Source organism: Crocodylus siamensis, chromosome 1 (assembly GCF_052110815.1).
Source record: "Crocodylus siamensis isolate JL-2025a chromosome 1, ASM5211081v1, whole genome shotgun sequence".
Classification (NCBI taxonomy): domain Eukaryota; kingdom Metazoa; phylum Chordata; order Crocodylia; family Crocodylidae; genus Crocodylus; species Crocodylus siamensis.
This window is the reverse complement of record NC_143395.1, coordinates 378,091,151-378,111,860: the sequence shown is the minus strand read 5'-3', so window position 1 is coordinate 378,111,860 and position 20,710 is coordinate 378,091,151. Positions and strand designations below refer to the sequence as shown.

Here is a 20,710-nt window from a genome sequence, read left to right as displayed (position 1 = left end):
GCCTGCACAGCGCGGGGCAGGAGGACAGCTCCAGTAGCACCAGCCTGGGCCCTGCTGGCCTGTGCTGCTATGTGCGGGGAAGGGAGGGCTGCAGGAGCTGGCAGTGGATGGGACCAGGCGGGGCAGGAATTGCGAGGCTGGGGTGGGGCATGTAGGCCCTGCAGGGAGGGGTTGTATCCCCTGCTGGGGCTATTTGGCTGCTTGTGGGGGGGCTATAATAAAATTAATTCTAAATACATATATGTTTTATGATGATAAAGACACTGGTAGGTGTCCAAATTGCTTTAACATAGTAGATTATATCAATAAAACATGCCCAAGTGGTCTGTCTCTCTGTGTATATAATATAGTGATCTTCTGTTTTAATCGTGGAGGAGGATGGATTTTGGGGTATTTTACAGAGTGACTTGGATTTTTTTATCAGGGATTTTTCAGTTTTCCAGTAGGGAACACCAGAATTCCTGCTAGGGAGGCCAGTGGCAGGACCAGTGGGGGAGTCACTGTTCCCCCGAGCACCGCCAGGAGTGACCAGGAATAATGGTCACAAGCTGGCAGAGGGTAGGTTTAGGTTAGATATCAGGAGGCGCTACTTCACAGTCAGGGCGGCTAGGATCTGGAACCAACTTCCAAGAGAAGTGGTGCAGGCTCCTACCCTGGGGGTGTTTAAGAGGAGGTTAGATGAACACCTTGCTGGGGTCATTTGACCCCAGTATTCTTTCCTGCCATGGCAGGGGGTCGGACTAGATGATCTGCTCAGGTCCCTTCCGACCCTAGAAACTATGAAACTATGACCCTGCCTGCTCAGAGGTAGCACTTTGGACCCAGCTGGAGGTGGCTGACCTCCTAGCCAATTAAGGCCAGGAGGACATGCTTTGACAGTTCAAAGCAGGCCACCACACTGGAAACATCTTTCGGGCACTAGCTGCCCAGATGGCTGGGCAGGGGCACACAGGGCAGTAGTGTCGCACAAAGGCCAACCCTGCAGCCACAGCCTACTGGCAGCTGACCCAGAAGGGCAGATGCCTCTATTGGCTCTGCAGTCCCTGTCCGAGTCTGGCAGGTGCCCAGCAGGTTACAGCCAGGCAGCAGCCCCCACTGCCAGACTGCTGCAGTGGATAGAGGGTGCAGGGAACTCTCAGGGCTCCTTCAGCAGTCCAGCTGCAACAAGGGGTGGTGTCCCCAGGTACCAATTGGCCACGCCCAGAAGCTCCCAAGAGCAAGTAGCCCTGAAGCTACTTGCCAAGGTGGCTTTTCATACTCATGGGACCAGAACAGGGCAGCTTTTTATACCGCTGGGACAGCACAGGTGCTGGCCCCAGGCTCTAGCTTCCCCTGGCTGCAGATCTGGGAGGAGCCAGGCAGGCTTATTTTGCCCCAGGTGGCACAATTTGCTCCACAACAAAGTGCATGTCCGAGTACATGCACTGAGGCAAAAAGCCCCAGCTCAAATTTGCACTGCTTCTATTTGCTCCTACAAGCGCATGTGCCTGCATGTGTTGATGCGCCGAAAGAGTTTACAATTTAAGCATGAAAGATGAAACATAGGATGGATGCAGAAAGGGGAACCAGAAGTGAGACTAAAGTAGCTGGCATGAAAAGTTGAACTTGGCTGCTATCATTCCACATGGCTTATATTAATAAATTCCCCCTCCAATATGTAGGTCTTCATAACAAAACACAAAATATAACTTCTTCCAAACAAACAAGTATTATAGATTCTGGCTCATTTACTTTTATTTTGTTTTATAAATCATTAGTTTGAAACTGCTAAATCTTGACCTTTTTTAATTTAAATTTCAGACGACCAACAGGAATGCTCAGAAGCCATATGGCACCAATCTTTTACCTCTATGTATCTGAAGAAGATGCCAGAATATTTTCCATGTCCACAGACAACACTCTTAAGGTCTTTGTCTGGGCAGCATCTGTCCAATATCTTGCCTCCGATCTCTCTTTCTTTATGGGGAAATAAGATCTCTCAATATGTTCTATAAAAATGAACCTAAACAAGGTGAATGCAGTGTGTGTGTGTGTGTGTGTGTGTGTGTGCGCGCGTGTGTGTATAAAAAAAAAAAAAATAGAACCTGATCAGCTGTAATTGAAGTCAATAACCTCTCACTGACTTCATGGGATTTGGATCTGACCGTGTGATGAATGTAGAGAGTCTAATTCTAGCTGCTGCTTCTGTAAGCTAAAAGTTCTGTCAGCTTTTCAGTGCAACAAAACTGATCAGCATAGCTGAACCCTTCATTCTTAAACATTTTAGTACATGATAGCAAAGCTTTTAACAGAGATCTACTGCTTTGAAAGTGTGGGTGTACTTCAAAAATGATTTTGTAACACAGAACAGACATTAGCATTCTGGCCTAAGGTATGTATTCTTGGAGGTGGGGGGGAGGTTCGCTTCATTTGCCAAAATGTTCCTACCTTCAAGTGTGTGTGTAATGTAAATTATGCATAGGCAACTTATTAAAAGACCTTTTGTTAAGGTTGCAAATTCCTAGTCTAATTCCTTCAGACTCTTTCAATTCCCCCCTCCACATCAGATTGGTTTCCCTTTTAGCCTCCCCTCCCTTTCCCCTGCCTCACTATTTTTTAGTTCTAGTCATTAACTTGTCTGCTCTGGCAACTGGACTTGCTTCAGCCCAGCCCTGCCTCCTGTGCTGTCATCCTCCCATCCTGAGACAGCTTCAAAGCAGTGGGAGGGGAGGGCAGGGTGAGGGGAAGAGGCTGTCAATGTGTAGCCTCTCTTGCTGGATCAGCTTCAAATTGGAGCTTGATTTCCTCTACTCTCCTGACCCAAAAGCTAATGTCTGTTGGGTCAGAAGGATTGGTCTGATTCATAGTACTTTCTGCAAAGCTCCATGAATTAGACCAGGGAGCTGAACTTCTGTCTGTGACTCAAATCATTTCCACTACAACTGATGTTCCAACATGCAGGCCATACAAGTCTGTCTCTTGTCCCTTTCACAATTGAATTGGACAGCTTTCACTCCCTGTCTTCCCTCCTCCCCTTCTTCCACCCTTGTTGCTGGGACTGTATTACTTGACAACACAGGACAGACGAGCTCTGTGCTCCCAGTTCAGATGTCCAATCAGAGCTACAAGAGTCTAGAACTGCAATTGCAGGAAAAGTCCTGCTCAGTGCCTCCATGAGATGTGCCTGGTTGTGGGCTGATTTTTCAGAGGACTGAAAGGAAGACGCTACTGAGCAGGTGCTTGTTTTTGCTATGTTTTGAGGTTTATAAGGACACTACATTTGTGTGGATTTTCATGACAAAAGACACATCCTTGACGCACAGTTTCTCCCTTACCACATTCATGTCTGTGCTACAAATCCTGGAGCAGTAACGAGTCTCTTCAATGAAAAGGCCATACCGTTTTTTTTAAAGGGCAAAAACAGTGGGGGGGGGTTTCCAAAACTCATTCTCAGAAATGGCTTTACAGTGTTACCTGAGATCTTATTAAGATTTTTTTATTATTTTTAATTTTTTTTTTACTTAATGTAAGCCCAAACAGTTAGTTTTGTAAAGTTGAAAGCAATGGAAAGAAACCTCTTATCAGAAGGAGTGCTAAGTAACATTAACGAAAGGGGAGGTTAGCTTCCCTACTTGCCTGGTTATAATTATTGTAATTTTCCCTTTTTACATTTATTCAAATTTAAGGCTTCCAGTCTAAGGTTGGATTTCTGACTGCTGTATTAGTAAGCCTTCTAGTATTATTAATTTAATGACTTATTTCACTGCAAGATAACTTTCTTTAAAACCCTACATTTCAATCTATACTTCATAGCCTTGAAGCTCTGGTGATTTTATGTTCATCCTGTTTCTTGACACAGGATTCCACCATATTTCTCCAAGTTGGTATCTGGTGTCAAACACGTATCTATGTACTGTTACCTGTTTGATTTAACTGTTGTTCATTGTGCCCAATATTGAACAAACATGATGCGAGGATTAATTTGTTTCCTTATGTCAATGTTTAATATGTCTTGTCCTTAAACGTTAGGCCAAGCTAATCGGTGGTGCACAGTGTACTCTACTTACATGCATACCGGATAAGTACTTAATTTGCTGAACTTCAACATACAATGCAGGCCCAATTTTGTTGTGTATTGCCTACATTGTAACAAATTCTGGTTCTCTCTAGTTTTATAACCAATTGAACTCTCCATTACCAGTCCAGAAACTGTGAAGAGAGCTGCTGTCAAAGGTTATCATTGAAAGCCTTAAAAATGATAGGAACTCATTGGTTTCACAGCTACTCTCCCATAGTTTTATTTTTGTGTGTGTGTGTTTGTTTGTTTGTTTGTTTGTTTGTTTTAATAGCAGGCACAACAGTTGCAATATAACCCCCCCCAAAAAAACAACAAGAAAAACAACAAAAAACAAAAACCTTGAAAAGTGAAGGGCGCCAAACAGTGTTAGGGCTGCTAATACCACAGCAGTGTGTACATGATGAGATTAATTGTTCCCATTAAATTCTGATAAATACATGCTCTGGGTAAAATGCGTAGCCTTTTCTTAGTTATGAGGCTAAATGGAGTCTGCTGTGTGTCCACTGACTTTGTAGATATCCACTAATGAGGAATTAGCTCATACATGAGCATAGCAGTAGTCAATTTCTACACCGCACCATTCATCTTGGAGCCCTTTGGCAAACTGTGTGTCAGATTCAGCAGCCTCTGAAGTCATTAGGCAGACTCTCAATGACCTCAGGGAAGTGGGGGTGGGCAATAGGCCAGGTCTGCACATCTGCTTGTGCCAGATGCTGAGCACTGTTAACTCCCGTTGATATCATATGACTGGATGCCACAGTAGTGAGTATATTATAGAGACCTGAAATAGGTAGTTGGTACCTTCTGAGAGTGAAATGTAGCCAGTACTGGACTGCAAAGCAGCAGCAAGAAAGATAGCTTGTCTAGAGGGGGAAGGATAAATATCAGTCCAGGATGCCAAGCAGCCCTCTGCACAAAGCTCCCATCTTTTAATGTCAGTGGTACAATGGCAGGGTGATTAATCAAACTGATAATCATAGGACCATAGGAAAGTAGGGGTGGGAAGGACCTTATGGCAGGATAATTCCTGAAAAAAAATCCCAGCCAAATGTTTTTACAACTACTACTGAAAATTTCCAGGGATGGAGATGTCACCATATCTCTTCATAGCCTCCTCCAAAGTCTGATCACCAGATTAGTCAAAAGTGAATTATGTTGTAATGATACATTTCTTAATAAATGTTATATATAATGATGAAATTAATATCAAGCTACCTAGTAAATACTACTGCACTAATCTGTAGTATAGAAATGCTATTACCTATGCTGTAATAATAGGGAAATAATATACACATATAATTTGTATGTAAATCACATGTACTGCATTTACTCAAATCCCAAGATGAGGCTTTTTCCCTGTTTAACATGGGAGTGGGGGGCTGCTGTGGCTTCAGCCCTGACCCAGAGTTAGGGCTGGAGCCACAGCAGCTGCCTGCCCCTCCACTACCTCTGTCCCTGCCTGCAGCAGTGGTGGGGAGGAGGAGGATGAATTTAAGATGATCCTCTAATAATTATATCTATACATGGAAAGTTTTATAACAAACAAATATATTTTCCACTTATCAAATCTAATTATTGGGGAGTCCTCTTAGTTTTGAATATTTACATGAAATATTGTCCCTATACTTTTATATAGTGTTATATAAATATTATTCCCAATATTTTTAATATGTATAGGAAATATTATGCCCTATACTTTTCTAACATAGCATGTTAATACTTGCCCATAAGTTATGTTATATATTATTAAATACTAATTACATTATTCTATTACATAGATTTAATATTGATACAATTCCCAAATATGCTGTAATTAAATGTTGACAGTTTGATCAGTCTGATAATCAGTTTGATTAATAATCCATGTACTATATTATAAATATCTACTCAGAGTACTTAGTAGCCAAGTAGCTTTTTATGGCTCTATCAGGAACACCCTGACCCAGTTAATTATATGAAGATTGGTTTGAATTCCAGGAAAACGGCTGACCCATCTTTGCTAAGATTTACATCAGTGGTTTCACGCTGTCACAAACATTGTGCTTCCTTCTGCCTCATCTCTGCTAGTAGCTAAAACTCAAGCAGAGCTGCACTGGTAGAGCTATCTCTAGTGAGGCATTGCATAAATCATGTGTGGGTCCAGCTCATTCATGACTTAAACTGCTGCACCACACTCGTCAGATAGTCCAAATGTAGGAATCCACCATGGCTAAGCTTGCAGTACAGACTGGGTTTGTGGTAATGTGATGATTGAGATTTAAAAAAAAAATCTTATCTCCATTGCCTTTTTTGTAAATTGGGAGTAGGTTCTTTGAAGCCTGTGGAAAAAATGTTTTGTATACCAGAGCAGAATTCCTCCTTCTGTCCATTGTATATTTTTCTAATGTGCCCATTGCTAACATCTAATAACCCAGCTCAAGTCCTTTCCTTTTAAAGCCTCAGATGTAATTGCAACACTTCCTGAGTAAGTAAGTTATTTACTTCCTTTTGTGGCTCAAATGCCAAGAGGCCCTGATACGGCAGGAATGTGACAGAACTCGGGTTCTCAATTCCAATGCGCCATGTAGCGCTTGGATGGGGAGGGAAGCACAGCAGAGCACTTCTACAGCCACCTAATCTTCAGTGAAGATTAGAACATGGCCTTATTCCTTTTTTTTCAGTTTGTGTTGCATCTCTCTTTGTAGATCTGGGATACTGAGGACCACAGCTGCTTGTTTACAGCTTGCTCAAAAAGCAGTGGAATTAAAGGGGAGCTCACTGCCTGCCACTACATACCAGGCACCCGATCACTTTATGTTGCCACGGATACACTCGCTCTTCTTCATCTGCGATTAAGGTAGAAGCACAAGCCTACGTTGGTTGGAAGGCTTTTGAGCTCATTTAGCAGCAGTTTGGAGTGTGGGTGGGTTGGGTATGTGTCTAGACTCTAGAGCATTGGAAAGACAATTGGAGAAGATTGCCCTTTGTGGGAATAGGCTGGTGCAGAACTCTCAGTCCTTTCCCCTCCTACCTATATATTAAGACTTGCTCCTAGCCTAGAGGACCAATGACAACTGTGGTTGCATGGCTGGTTCAAATTCACTTGAATTGGCCTACCTGGGGCAGTGCTGAATGTGAAGACAAAAGCCTTCGTCATCTTCCCCCTGCTTCTACTGCCTGTAAATGATGTTTGTGGCATTACATTGGCCCCTTTGGCTAGCATGAAGAAATTGGAAACAATTAATAAAACAGAATATAGGATAGAATCAGGGTGGATAAAATCAATGATTTTTAAATCAAACTGGATTTTTAATGTAATCATATCCTTTGTTAAGATGCTTTTAAAAAACTTATATAAAGATAGTTTTAATTTAAGATATGTTAAAGCTTAAAGATGTCATCATGGAATAGGGATTATAGCTTCTAATTATATACTGTTTGAGGCAATATATTCATGTAACCTTTTTAGAAATTTTATAAATAAATCACAGCAGGTCATGGATTTTATTAGGGGCCCAATCTTATGGGATTCCTAGAGGCTCCTCTATAGATTAGTAAAGATTAAAGAAAGCCACTCTACCCAATGGGACTCTGGGCTCAGTCTGGAAGATCCCATTAAGCATCTCTGTGATGCTTAGTTTCAGTTCTCAAACTGTGGATTTGTCTCCAGAGATCATAGGCAGACAAGGTTCTTTGGGTAGATGTGATATCTTTTATTAGACCAATTAAATAGTTAGAAAAATGGTACTTTCCAAGCTTTGAGGCACAAATGCCCTTCTTCAGGCATAGGTAGAGTTTGTTGTCTCCAGAGATAACATCCTTATTAAACAGCAGTATATGGAGAGGAGAGATAATGGACTTGATTATCCACCCATGAGCCCTGTTTGTCTCTCTACAAGTCTGTGCACACAATCAAGCCCTTGCCTTCTCTAAAAGTGCAAATTTTCAAGACATTAAATGAATAAGGGATATAAAACGACACAAATGCATTTTTTTGTAGAAAACAATGAAGCTTCCTGACCAGTGATTTAAATTTATTTCATTGAAATCAAACCCACCCTGAATAGAATGCAATATTGTATATAATCATGTACATATGTTATATTTACTCAAGCATGATAGAATAGAAATATTTAATGCTATTGTGCTTTCCATAGTACTCATGAAGTTAATTCCTACTATATGAGCTCTACTGCATTAGTATAGACCAGTTGTGAGCTATTGATACACAGTGACTGTGACAACAGAGCATAAGGTATTTAGTTTGTTTTTCCATGAAACAGGCCTCCTCCAGAGCCCCATTTGGTCATTTCTCATAAGGAGCCAGTTCTGTGCTGCAAGTACAACAAAGAGTTTAAGCACGTGGTGAGCTGCTCAGAAGGATCTGTAAGTGACAGCTTTGGTACACAAAGGAAATAGTTGCTGACAGTATGGCCTGTGTCTGTTGTCTCTAACTTGTACATTTTTAATGTGCCCATCACCATTAAACTATCTAATCTGCAGTCAGTAAAATATTTTAAAGGGAGTTAATTTTCTCATGTTATTACAGTGACATCTTAATTGATTTGAGTATTAGAATCATAGGAAATTAGGGTTGGAAGCATGGGTGACTGGTGCCTCCTAAAACTGGGGGGTCCCCTGGCACCTGATTGCCATCTGGCGGGGTGTCCCCCAAAGGCCAATTGCTGCCATCGGCAGAAGTGCTGGAGGTAACCCAGAAGTGCCACGGGCGCTTCTCTCAAGGAGTGCATGGCCAATCTCAGGGCATGCATGTGCACCCCCTATGTGTTGCCAGTGGCTGAAAGGGACCTCAGGAGGTCATCTAGTCCAGCGGCTCCCAACCTCTTTTGTACCAGGACCCGTTTGTAAACATTGTTGCCAGTTCCGACCCAGTAAATAGCTTAAGTAGAAAACACACAAGTATTTTGCCCCCAAAATACTTATTACATATTACATGTTAAAGCAGCTCATCAGTCTTAATTTTTAAAGACAGAAATCAGCATTGACAGGAAAACATTAACAGAAATACCAACATGTGACCCACAATTACTCCCAAGTGACATTCATCATTGTGCAGTTTGCACAATGCAAATTGCTGATGTTCCTCATTTGCGACTTGCAGCCCCCTGGTCCTACTGGTGCCCTTCACTCCCAAGCCATAGCTGCACCCCCAACCCTGCTGGAGGGAGCCCCTTCCCCCCCCCCCCCAACCCTCTGTCCCTCCCAGGCTGGAGCGTAGCAGCTGCAGTGGCTCTGGGTCATGCAGGCAGTGGCAGAGCAAGTCTGGTCCTGGCATGGGCTGGAGGGAGGAGTAGTGGAGGCCTGTGGTACCCCCTGCCTTGGGCTGGGGCTCCTGCGCTACACCAGGTGGCCAGGCCGTGACCCCTATCTCCCTTGGCGTCGTCTCCCAGCCGCCCCACCCCTGCAACCATGGGTGCTGACCTAACCATGCAGCTCCTTGCTGCCCCTAAAGGGCTCCCCTGCCCTGTTCCTCTGCTGGAGAAACAGGTGCCTCCCCTACCACCCTTTCACAGACCCAGTGCCCAGGTACCTTCTTCCAGCACTGGCAGGGGCCCCCTCCCTCCATGCACACATCCACACACACACACACTCTCTCTTCCAAGGCATGGCCCTGGACTTTGAATCCCCACTCCCCATAGACTTACCTTCATGCACCCTGCCTGGCTGTATGCCAGCCTCATGCATGTATGCATACAAACGCATGTGGTCCCCCCTGCCTCCAAGCAGTTCCTGGAAGGCTGTCAGCCTGCAAGGGGAAACCTGTGGTGTGTGAACATTTCAAATGTTCTTGCAACCTACTTTTGGGTCACAACCCACAGGTTGAGAAACACTGATCTAGTCCAGCCCCCTGCTCAAAGAAGGACCATCCCCAACTATATCATCATATATAGTCTTGAACTTACATATGTTACTTAACTTTTTTCCCAGTATGTGCTGCAACTTTCTGGAGCTGATGATTCTTTTTAGCTCTCCCAAACAACGGGTATATTTGGGCATGGTTTAAAGTGATAATTGTACTAACCATCACAACCTTTTGTCTGTAGATTTGAGCACAAAAAGTACAAGTCATGAGTTGGTTACTAAAAGAGCCTATAATCACTGTCAAGTACCTGATAAGACTTCTGGCAGCGGGGAGTAACATAGGAATACATTATTTCCAAAGTCATCTTACATAAATCAGATATTTATACATTTCATTTTCTTGTCCTTCATAACGATTCAGTCCTATAAAGCCACATATGCATAATCAAATATTGATTTATGCATGTCTCTTCACTTCATTTAAACGCATTCCATTCAAATAATAATTTTGTTTTATACCAAGCCACATGTGTTTTGTTCATTTCAGAATAAACACATTCTAATACTGTCTTATTCTATACCAAGCATAAAGTCTTTGGTTTTGCTCACTCAGTTCCATTTGGTAACTCCCAATCCACCCAGCTCTTCTACGTTTTCAGCAAGTTTCAGCAGTTAAATCTTTCCAGTCATCCTAATGAGGCCTAAGACTTTGTCTTAACCAGCAATAATAAAACCAGGCAATCACATCAGATAGTGCTATATAACCTTAGCTGAACAACCATGTTGTCCAGGACACACAGACAGTCGGGCTTCTTTGTTACCAAAAACCCAGTATTGTTTGGTCTTTTGAGAGACAGGACTATAATCTGTCTTGATAAGGCCTTTGCAAGCTCAGACGCAGAATTCAATTTCCTTAATGATTACCCTTTTTGTATATCAACTCAAGATGCAATAACATTTTCCCAATGATCCTCCATTCCCCTTTAGCAGGTAAGGGATTATTAACACCTAAGCTAGAAAAAGGCAGAGATGCTTCTATAACCCAACCTTTTATTGATTTTATCACCCAAAGCATAAGAATAAGCACTTGTCTCTATGCTAGGGTTGTTAACTCTGACAGAAGCTATTCCAGGAGATTTTTTTCCCCAATATGATGTAATGTCATTAATTGTACTGTTCAACCAGTTCACAGTATCAGTCTCCTGGAATGCTTTCAATAGTCACTGGGAGATGGATGCCAATTTCAGTAGACTCCTGGCCAATCCGGGAGGGTTGGCAACCCTACTCTATGCCTATCTAGCTACCTGCAACAGCATAATACAGATTCTCACCTATGCTAGCTGGGGAAATACAGGAGTGGGGAGGAAGCTGGCATGCAGGCTAGCAGCAGATTCTTACATTTCCTGATGTCTTCCCCAGGTTCCCCCTATTTACACACAATGTGTATATGTGTGTTATTTAAATAAATATTCTAATTGGTCTTATTAAAATATTTGTTTCATTGAGACTTTGAGAACTGGACTGAACCAGTTTTCCTGTGGTCTGGGAGGATGCGAATTAGCTGGGGTTTGTGTCCTTGAGAAAATTACAGTTCTGGGTGACAGGACTTCTAATCTCTCTCTTTCCCTCACCATCTGGGAATGCTACTTGCTATGTTCTGCTTCTTTTACTTTGCTGAGTAGGCCAGTTACAAAATAAAACAGGTTAAGAAAGACACATTATTATTTTGATAGTATTCCAGCTGACTACATACAACTCATTTGTTATCAAAAGGCAAAACATCAATTGTCACTTTTAGCTACTGTTACATGCTTTTCCAAAATGCAGTTATTTGTTCTTGGCCTAGTCTAATATTAGTGGCTTGATGAACCAATACTTATTTGACTTGCCTAGACTACTGTTTATGATTTAAATGCAAGCTTATTGATTACATACCAGCTTAAGTACGTATAATTTATAACTCAAGCTTTTGCTAGTTTTGTAGTCTGCACCAGTCAGTGTAATCTGTCAGTTGCTGACCATGTCTATCTACAGCCTAGATCTTAACCATAGATGTGCAAGAGGGACTTAAGTGCCACAAAGCTGAATGTTTCAATGTCTGATTTGGAGGCATGTGGTAGAAGTCGCAACCAGAAGTTAGATGCTTGGGCTCCTCTGTATAATGCAGAAAGAAAATGCAGAAGCTGATGGAAGGGGTTGGGTTGGAGCACTGTCCCTCTCAGGGACTTAAGTACCTAATTCTAGATTGCAAGGAGATGCCCCGTTGCACTTGTGGTTCACAGCCATGATCTTTGGTTTGAGCTGAGGCTCCTATCCCTTTCTTTCAAAAAGCAAGGAGGCATTGGCTCATTCTTTCATGGAACAGTTCTGTATACTTTAGATCAGATGGCAAGAGAGAGTGACACTGCTATGATTAGAAGACTCCCAGTGGGTGGGAGTTCCCGTTCCTGCTCCAGTGAATACTTAAGTGTGTAGTACAAAGGAAAAGAGATGCAATAGGAGGAAGTGGGAGACTCTCTTCAGTCACCTGGGAATCATTTGTTCAAATCCACTCAGGTAGAGAAGTGTCTTGAACCTGGGTCTACTATGCCAGATGAGTGTCCTAACCATTAGTCTCAGGAGCTAAACTGGGATCATCCACACTTTCTGTAGCTGCCTTCAATATGGTTAGATGCTCTCTGAGCACATGTACTGGATTAGTTCCTGCAAGTGACAGATGTTGACCTGCCTGGTACTGAATTTAAGAAGCACCCTGCCCCATCCTTCTCAATTATTATTGTATTTTAGACATGGAAACATATACATCTGTTAAATTTTTTCTATGTCTAGAATCTAGTTATTGGAGAGGCTTCTTAAATTCATCCCCCCCACCTTTGCCACAGAGAAAGCAGCTGCTGGGGTATTGGCTATTGGCCCCCCTGCTGCCTGTCCTTTCCCTCCCCACAGTGACTTCCCCTCTGATGCCTGCTCTCCTTCCCCCTTGCTGTTTACCTTTGCAGCTACTCTAGCTTTGCCATGGTCGCTGAGTACCCAGCTGGGCCAGGCAGTAGTGGCAGCTCTGGCTCCAGCTTTGGTTAGGTTCAGGACCAGAGCTGCAGGATCCTGCATCCCTTCCCCATACCCCTTCCCCGTGCTTCCCTTGCTCTGCACCCCCTTTCTCCATGCTTTTTCCCTGTGCTCCCCACACTCCCTACATCCCCTACCTGCCACATGAGCCACCTTAGCCCTGTCTGGAGTCACAGCAACTGCTTGCCTGGCTTGTACTTGAATCTAAGATGAGTTGTTTTTTTTCCCCCCTCCCTGTGCTAAATGGAAGGTGGGTGGGGAAACTTGGTTTAGATTAGAATGAGTACAGTAAGTGAATCTCAGTGGAAACAAGCAGGACGTCAGCAGTTGTGCACATGTCTAGCAATAGACACTTAGGTGCCTCTGGGACTTTGCCATCAGACACTTGGACACTAAGGTACCCAAAAATGCTCAAGTTTTTTATGCGAAGGCTTTGTGGGTGGCAGTAGTGCCTAGATGTTGGACTTACATGCCTCATTAGGTCTTTAAGTACAAAGTTCTTATGAATCTAGCCTTTGCTACCCATTGTAGTGGTATTGGCTGTACAAGGCTCGTGTGCAAAAGTTAAAGATCTCTGTGAAGGAAACTAAGCAATGTGTTCCTTTTGTATTGGATGCAGTTCTACTTTTCATCTAAAACCCCAGGATGAGTTGGGAAAGGCTGGGTATGGATGGGTGAAATGGGAAATTTATGCTACTTTTTCTGGTGCTTCTCTAATCACTGTTTGTTTGTTTGCTTGTTGTTAATAAAGGTAGTTAAAGTGTGGGATTTTGAAACAGGAAAGCATTTGTTTGAATTTTGTGATGCTCATGGAAGTGCTGCTATCACCTGTATGACCTTTGATGACAGTGGAAGAAGGTATGTTTGTATGTGTGGGTAAGGATTTCTATGTATGATTGTTGGCACTTGTGGAAAAAAGGTGTTGAATTGTAGCCCTCTGTTAGGTTAGTTACTGGAGGAAGAGATGGCTGCTTGAAAGTATGGAATTACAACAATGGACACTGTCTGCATACCTTGAAAAGGGGTAAGCAAGGTGATTTAAAATATTGGGAGACTGCAAAAAAAAATCACACAAAGCATTTAAGAGAATGTACGTTGATTTATTTTACCCTGCAGAAGGCAAATGTGATGAAATTTGTGACTGCACCTACGTGGAGGTGAACAGAAACAAGTAAGTGGCTTCATGGCTTGATGTGCACCTTGTCATAGGGAGTGATGGATTGGGTGGGAAGTGAAACTGCAAGTGCCACCTCTCTCCTGCAGGAACTTATTTTTGGAGCATTAGTCAGGCCTAAGCTGCACACAGACATGCATATACTGCAGCCTGAAAAATAAACCTGGTGCAAACAAACAGTTATAGGCAGCCAGTGGGGCCCTGTAATGTAGCACCCAGGTAATGCATAGCACAGATATGCTGAGATTCTTCAGACAAGGCACCTGATGGGAAGGGATTACTGGGCTTAGCATCTGGGATGGCTTGCTAGAGACAGCATTAAGGAATGAGGGAATGTGTCAGACCCAGGGGGAATGTCCTTCAAGGGTACTGAACAGGAAACCAAGAGGATATCAAGGACATTGGGGAAAAATGCTTGCTGAAAGGTGAAAGGGCTTGGAACCAAGTCTTCAGACTTATTCTGCCTTTATTCTGAATCCTTAGAGATGATAAAGCGAGCCCTGAGAAAGATTTAAACTTAATAGTGATGTTACATTTGGGTGTTTGTAGATGTGCTCTGGGAGGCGGGGGAGGAGGGCACAAGCTCCGAGGACTCCTATACACATACAGGGAGGCTGCTCCAATGCGTTGTAATTACCATGCTGCTCCAGCAGACTCCAGCTCGTTTGAGCTTTTAGTTCAAGCACCCCCACCAACATTTTTTCAACACAGGAATGCTGATATGTGTGATGCACCAGGCACTTTAATTAGCGTGGCTCTGTGATCCATGCTCATTAAAATGTCCCACGCCTCCCAGAGCATATCTGTAAACATTCTGAGAGCTGTGTTTAATTAAAGCACCTGGAGTGTCACATGTATTGGTATCTCTGTGCTGAAGAATGGCAGCATGGCACTTTAATTAAGCTCAATGAATGAGCTTTAGTTCAAGCACCCTCACCACCATTTTTCAGTACGGGGATTCTGATGCACATGATGCTAGACTTGGCTGGAATGCAGTAATTACCACACTCCAGCAGACTAGATTAACCAAGTCAGCTGTAACGCGCTGCAATTACAGCACATCGGAGCACCCTCACTGCACGTGTATAGGAGCCTTTTACTGTCCTCTGCTACTGTATCTTTCCCTAGTTTGCAGCCTGTAATTTGATGAGTCAGATAACGATCTAACATCTAAATAATCTGTGCCATAGTTCTGATGCTCAATATGCAGTGCTCCATATTAAATTATTTATGTTGCAGCATTATTTAGAAACCAGGACTTCTGTGTTCGCCTCTGTGCAACATCAAATGAAAAGCACTGTATTGCACTCAATAATGGTGTGATTCCATAGTAACCATTCTCAGTTGATTATTTACACTCTTCAGCCAGTTAGGTTTAACTTTCCTGTGGTCTTAATGTTTTAGAACAAAAACATTTAAACACAATCTGTCATCTCTCATTTTAAAAAAATGTTTAGTATAGAACATGTAGATCATATCAAACTGAACACTTGATTCTTCTAGGTATATCATAGCTGTTGGATGGGACCGAAGAATAACTATGTATTTTGTAAGTAGAAAGATTAGAGCTGAAACAGATGGTTTATTTTATAAAATGATTATTTTAAATATCCTTTTGAACAAATCCTATTTTGCCTAAAGGTGTCCAGTTGTAGCTGTGCATTGTCTCTCAGTTACGTGCCTTAGATTGTTCCTTCTGGGCATGCTTGCAAGAGCTCCATTAGATCACCAGAGAACACACACAGCCATATTTTGCCAAAGTAGGTGCGTAACTATGTGTAAGTCATAGAAGTGTGGGCTGAGGAAAAAATAGGTACAGAAGCTGCTTGGAGAAGGGAGAAGAAGGTCCCTTCCTGCCTTTCAACCCAAGAATCCAGCACTTCAGTTACTTCCGCAGGAAGTGGGAGGCCCAAGTTCTATTTCTGTCCCCTACCACTCCATTTTCCAGAGTGAGTTTGAACCTACATCTTCCACCTACATCTTCCAGCAAACTGTTCTAACCACCAGAATATGGTGTAGGCTGAGACAACTGCACTCTCCATTCTTCTTGTTGAAGCTGGCTCACTGGGTAGCCAAGAGAAGGGATATGGAGCCAGGTGTAGAGCAAAATGTCTGTGGCTCTATTATTTGGTATTGCCCTGGAAGAAATGGGGTACAAGGTCCTGGCCCCTGCCCTGAATGGTGTTTTCTGCATCTTGTATATGCTAGTCCTTGGATAAAGTTATTGGAAAAGGGTTTCTTTTAGATCTAGGGATGGAATTGGAGGGGTGGGAAAATCTTGCATTAAGGGAAGAGAGTGAGTGAGAGCAGATGGGCTTAGACTAGCCAAGTGATTTGAACACACATCTGAGAGGTAGGAAATGCAGGGCTAGTCTGCTTTGGGGCAGACTCTGCCACATCCCAGCTGAGTGCAATATGTAGTGGCTCTTTTCTAGGGTGGCTTGGTGTATCCTCTCGCACACTTTTCCACAAGGTCTGTTTCATTCTCAGGTTAGAACAAAAACTTATCCCCAAAACTTTAAATTTTTCAGAAAATAGAATTTAATATTCTCCAGTCAACCTAACTTGCAGGTTAGGGCCATTTAGCCTTTGCACATGTGACTCGTGTGCCATGTACACTTCTTTCATTGGAAGCCTCAGGAGAAAAGCAGATCCCTTCTGACCTGAGAACATATAGAAAATACTCAAGCCTCTCTCCTTTTTCTGTGTTCCCTGATACAGGATTCAGCAGATGATCTGCATCATTTTCAGAAACCGCAACCCTATTGGCAGGATGACATAGTAAGAATCCACCTCAATTCATCTGTATTACAAGTTGAATAGATACTTGGTACATAGGGCTCAACATAGACCAGTAGAGTTTACTAAGAAGCAGTTAACTATGCCAGATATGGGAAAAAAAATTTCACACCATCCACAAGGAGGTATCAGAGATGCAGGAAGAGTCTGAACTAGATAGGGAGAGAGATCTGTGAGTCACAGAGTGGCAATGATTAAAGCTGCATGAGTTGTAGACCCTCACAAGGGGATGGAAAGTACCTATAAGCAGGCTCTTTCCTTTTATATTGTCCCAAAGTCAAGAATCTCACTTGTCTTGATATTCATATCCAGTGCTACTAGAAAACTAGGCTGGAGAGATGAGGGTCCTTACATCTAGGGTTCTGTCCTTACATCTAGGGTTTCTGTGGTAAAATGAGAAAGTAGCAGCAATGTCTCTTGACAGGATCTTTTAATTTTAATTTAGAACCATGGCCACAAGGAGGATATTCTCTGTGTTGCTCAGTGTCCACCTACCTTTCTTGCTACTTCCAGTTATGATGGTGAAATCATTGTTTGGAATATGATTTCAGGACATGTACACTGCAAACTTCACACCCCAACTCCCATGGATAGTTCTGGCACAAAAGGTAAGTAGTCTGGGGAGACTCCAAGGAAAGCAATTCTAAACCTTTTTTAAGCCTAATCTTTTCCTGAAGAGACATGGATTAAGCTTGTTTTAGCCAACTTTACTATGAAAAGGAATTTTATTAAGAACATCAGCTATGCTGGGAGGCATCTCAGTAGCTGTGAGAGAGAGGACATAATAGCATGCTAGAGTAAGGGAGCAGTACAGCAATGGTGACTTTAACTTATCTTTAGTACCTAAGCAAATATAATACTCTGTAATGGATACCAGGGGCAAACCATTATCTTGGCTTTCTTGAAAGAATCTAAATAGTGATTTGAATTGTATATTAAAATGCAACTGTGGGGAGGGCGGTGCAATCTGGTACCTGCTATCCACACCTTGTGAGAAAAGGTCCTTGTCCTGAAGAGCTCATGCTTGAAAGAGAGAAGTTAAAGCATCTTTACAAATGTGGAAAGTGAAGCACTGAGAGACTTGCCCACAGCAATTGTAACAGGAAAATGGCATTCCTGCCAAATGCATCATCTTTATTTTGCTTTTTCATTGTCCTGGCACCGGCACCCAGAGGTTCTGTTGTTTTAAGGCTATGCTAATAATTGGACAAATAGATGAACTTTGTGGAGGCTGTCAGGAGTCAACATAATAGTTTCAGTTTTCATAAATAAAAATTTCAAAACAGTTATTTAGTTTCAGCCCATGAGTAAAGTCTTGTGCCTATAAGTCTCAGTCATAGATGGTAACTTATTGGGCTAGTGCTGTATAAATCCAGAACACACAAGTGGTTTCTGTCCCAAAGAGCTGACCAGTGAAATACATTTCATTCTAGGTCTCCACAGTCTACCACTGTATACAGTACAAATGCTAGAGCTGGAGAGGGAACAGAAATCCTACTTAAAATCATAGAAAATTAGGGTTGGAAGGGACTTCAGGAAGTCATCTTGTCCAACTCCCTGCTCAAAACGCGACCACCCCAACTATATCATCCCAGCCAATGCTTTGTCTACCTGGGTCTTACAAACCTTTAAGGATGGAGATTGCACAACCCCTCTGGGTAATCTGTTCCAGTGCTTCACCATCCTCCTAGTGAGAGAGTTTTTCCTAATAGCTAACCTAAACTTCCCTTGCTGTAGCTTGACAGCATTGTTTCTTGTTCTGTCATCTGCCACCTCTTTCAACCCCCCTTCAGGTAGCTGAAGGCTGCTATTAAATCCCCTCTTAGCTTTCTCTTCTCCAGACTAAATAAACCCAGTTCCCTCAGTCTCTCCTCAGAAGTCATGTGCCCCAGCCTCCTAATCACTTTTTTTTGCCCTCCCCAGGACTCTTTCCAATTTGTCCACATTCTTTCTGTAGTGGGAAGCCCAAAACTGAACATAGCACTCCAGATGTTGTCTCACCAGTGCTGAATAGAGGGGAAGTATCACTTCCCTCCATCTGCTGGCAACACTCCTACCAATGCAGACCAGAATGCTGTTGGCCTTCTTGGTAACAAAGGTGCACTGTTGATTCATACTCAGCTTGTCCACTGTATCCCCCAGGACCTTTTCTACAAAGCTGCTGCATAGCCAGTCAGACCCTAGCCTGTACCGGTCCTAGAGGCAGAACTTTGTATTTGTCCTTATTGAACTTCATGATATTTCTTTTGGCCTAATCCTTCAACGTGTGTAGGTCTCTCTGAATCCTAGCCCTACCCTCCAGCATATTTACTACTCCCCCAGCTTCATGTCATCTTGCTGAGGGTGCACTCCATCTCATTTTCCAGATCGTTGGTGAAGATAGTGAATAAAACTGGCCCCAAGACCAGTCCCTGGGGCACTCCACTTGATACCAGCTGCCAACTAGACATTGAGCCTGATGATCCAGCCAGCTTTCTATCCATCTTACAGTCCAGTCATCCAACTTGTACTTCCTTAGCTTGCTTGTGAGAATATTGTGGGAGCTGATATCAAAAGCTTTGCTAAAGTCAAGATATATATCATGTCCACTGCTCTCCCTGCATCCAGAGCTAGTCATCTCATCAAAGAAGGCAATCAGGTTGGTCAGGCCTGACTTGCCTTTGGTGAATCCATGCTGTTCCTCATCACTGTCTCCCTGAGGACCTGCTCCATGATTTTTCCAGGGACTGAGGTGAAGCTGATCGATCTGTAGTTCCCCAGATCCTCTTCCTTTCCTCTCTTAAAGATGGGCACTATATTTGACCGTATCCAGTCATCCAGGACCTATAACATTGGCCAATTCCCTCAGCACCCTTGGGTGTGTTGTATCTAGCTCCATGGACTTGTACACATCCAGCTTTTCTAAACAGTTCTCTAACTTGTTCTTTCACCATTGTTGGCTGCTCACCTCCACCCCAAACTATGCTGCCAGGTACAGTGGTCTGGGAGCTGATCTTACCGGTGAAGACTGATGTAAAAAAGGCATTGAGTACTTAAGACTTTCTGCATTATATGCCACTAGGTAGCCTCCACCATTCAGTAAGGGACCTACATTTTCCCTTATCTTCCTCTTGTTGCTGACATACTTGTAGAAACCCTTCACATCCCTTGCTAGCAGAAACTTCAGTTGCACTTTGGCCTTCCTGATTTCATCCTTGCATGCCCAAGCAATACTCTTATACCTCTCCCTAGTTGTTTGCCAAGTTTCTACTTTTTGAAAGTTTCCTTTTTGTGGTTAAGTTCATTGAAAATTTCCCTGCTAAGTCAAGATGGTCTTCTGACATGCTTGTTACTCTTCCTGTGTATCCGTACTCATTCCTGCAACCTCAGAAAGGTTTCTTTAAGGTACAGCCAGCTTTCTTGGACTCCTTTCCCCCTCATACTAGCCTCCCAGGGGATCCTGCCCGTCAGTTTCCCGAGTAAGTGGAAGTCTGCTTTTCTGAAGTCCAGGGTCCTTACCCTGCTACTCTTCCTTTCTTTCTTTCCTCAGGATCCTGAACTCAATCGCTTCATGGTCACTGCTGCCCAAGTTGCCATCCACTACTACATTTCCCATCAATTCTTCCCTGTTTCTGAGCAGCAAGTCAAAAAGAGTAGCTCCTGGTTGGCCTCTCCAACATCAGGAAGTTGTCCCCAGTGCTTTCCAAAAACTTCCTGGATTGCCCGTGCACTACTGTATTGCCCTCCCAGCAGATTTTGGGGTAATCTGAAGTCCCACATGAGAACCAGGTCTTGTGATATAGAAACTTCTGCTAGCTGTTTGAAGAAAGCCT

At 43.1% G+C, this 20,710-nt stretch overlaps 1 protein-coding gene across 1 annotated transcript in view; it reads left to right on the top strand.

Moving 5' to 3' along the window:
- Positions 1-20,710, top strand: part of LOC149875110 (cilia- and flagella-associated protein 337-like) — a 90,534-nt gene that overhangs the window by 43,415 nt on the left and 26,409 nt on the right. The window contains exons 14-22 of the mRNA XM_090028001.1: positions 1,801-1,906; positions 6,742-6,893; positions 8,320-8,422; positions 13,677-13,783; positions 13,870-13,949; positions 14,042-14,096; positions 15,603-15,648; positions 16,821-16,880; positions 17,344-17,506. Of these exons, the coding sequence (XP_089884127.1) occupies positions 1,801-1,906; positions 6,742-6,893; positions 8,320-8,422; positions 13,677-13,783; positions 13,870-13,949; positions 14,042-14,096; positions 15,603-15,648; positions 16,821-16,880; positions 17,344-17,506 (872 nt within the window). The remainder of the gene's footprint in view (positions 1-1,800; positions 1,907-6,741; positions 6,894-8,319; positions 8,423-13,676; positions 13,784-13,869; positions 13,950-14,041; positions 14,097-15,602; positions 15,649-16,820; positions 16,881-17,343; positions 17,507-20,710) is intronic.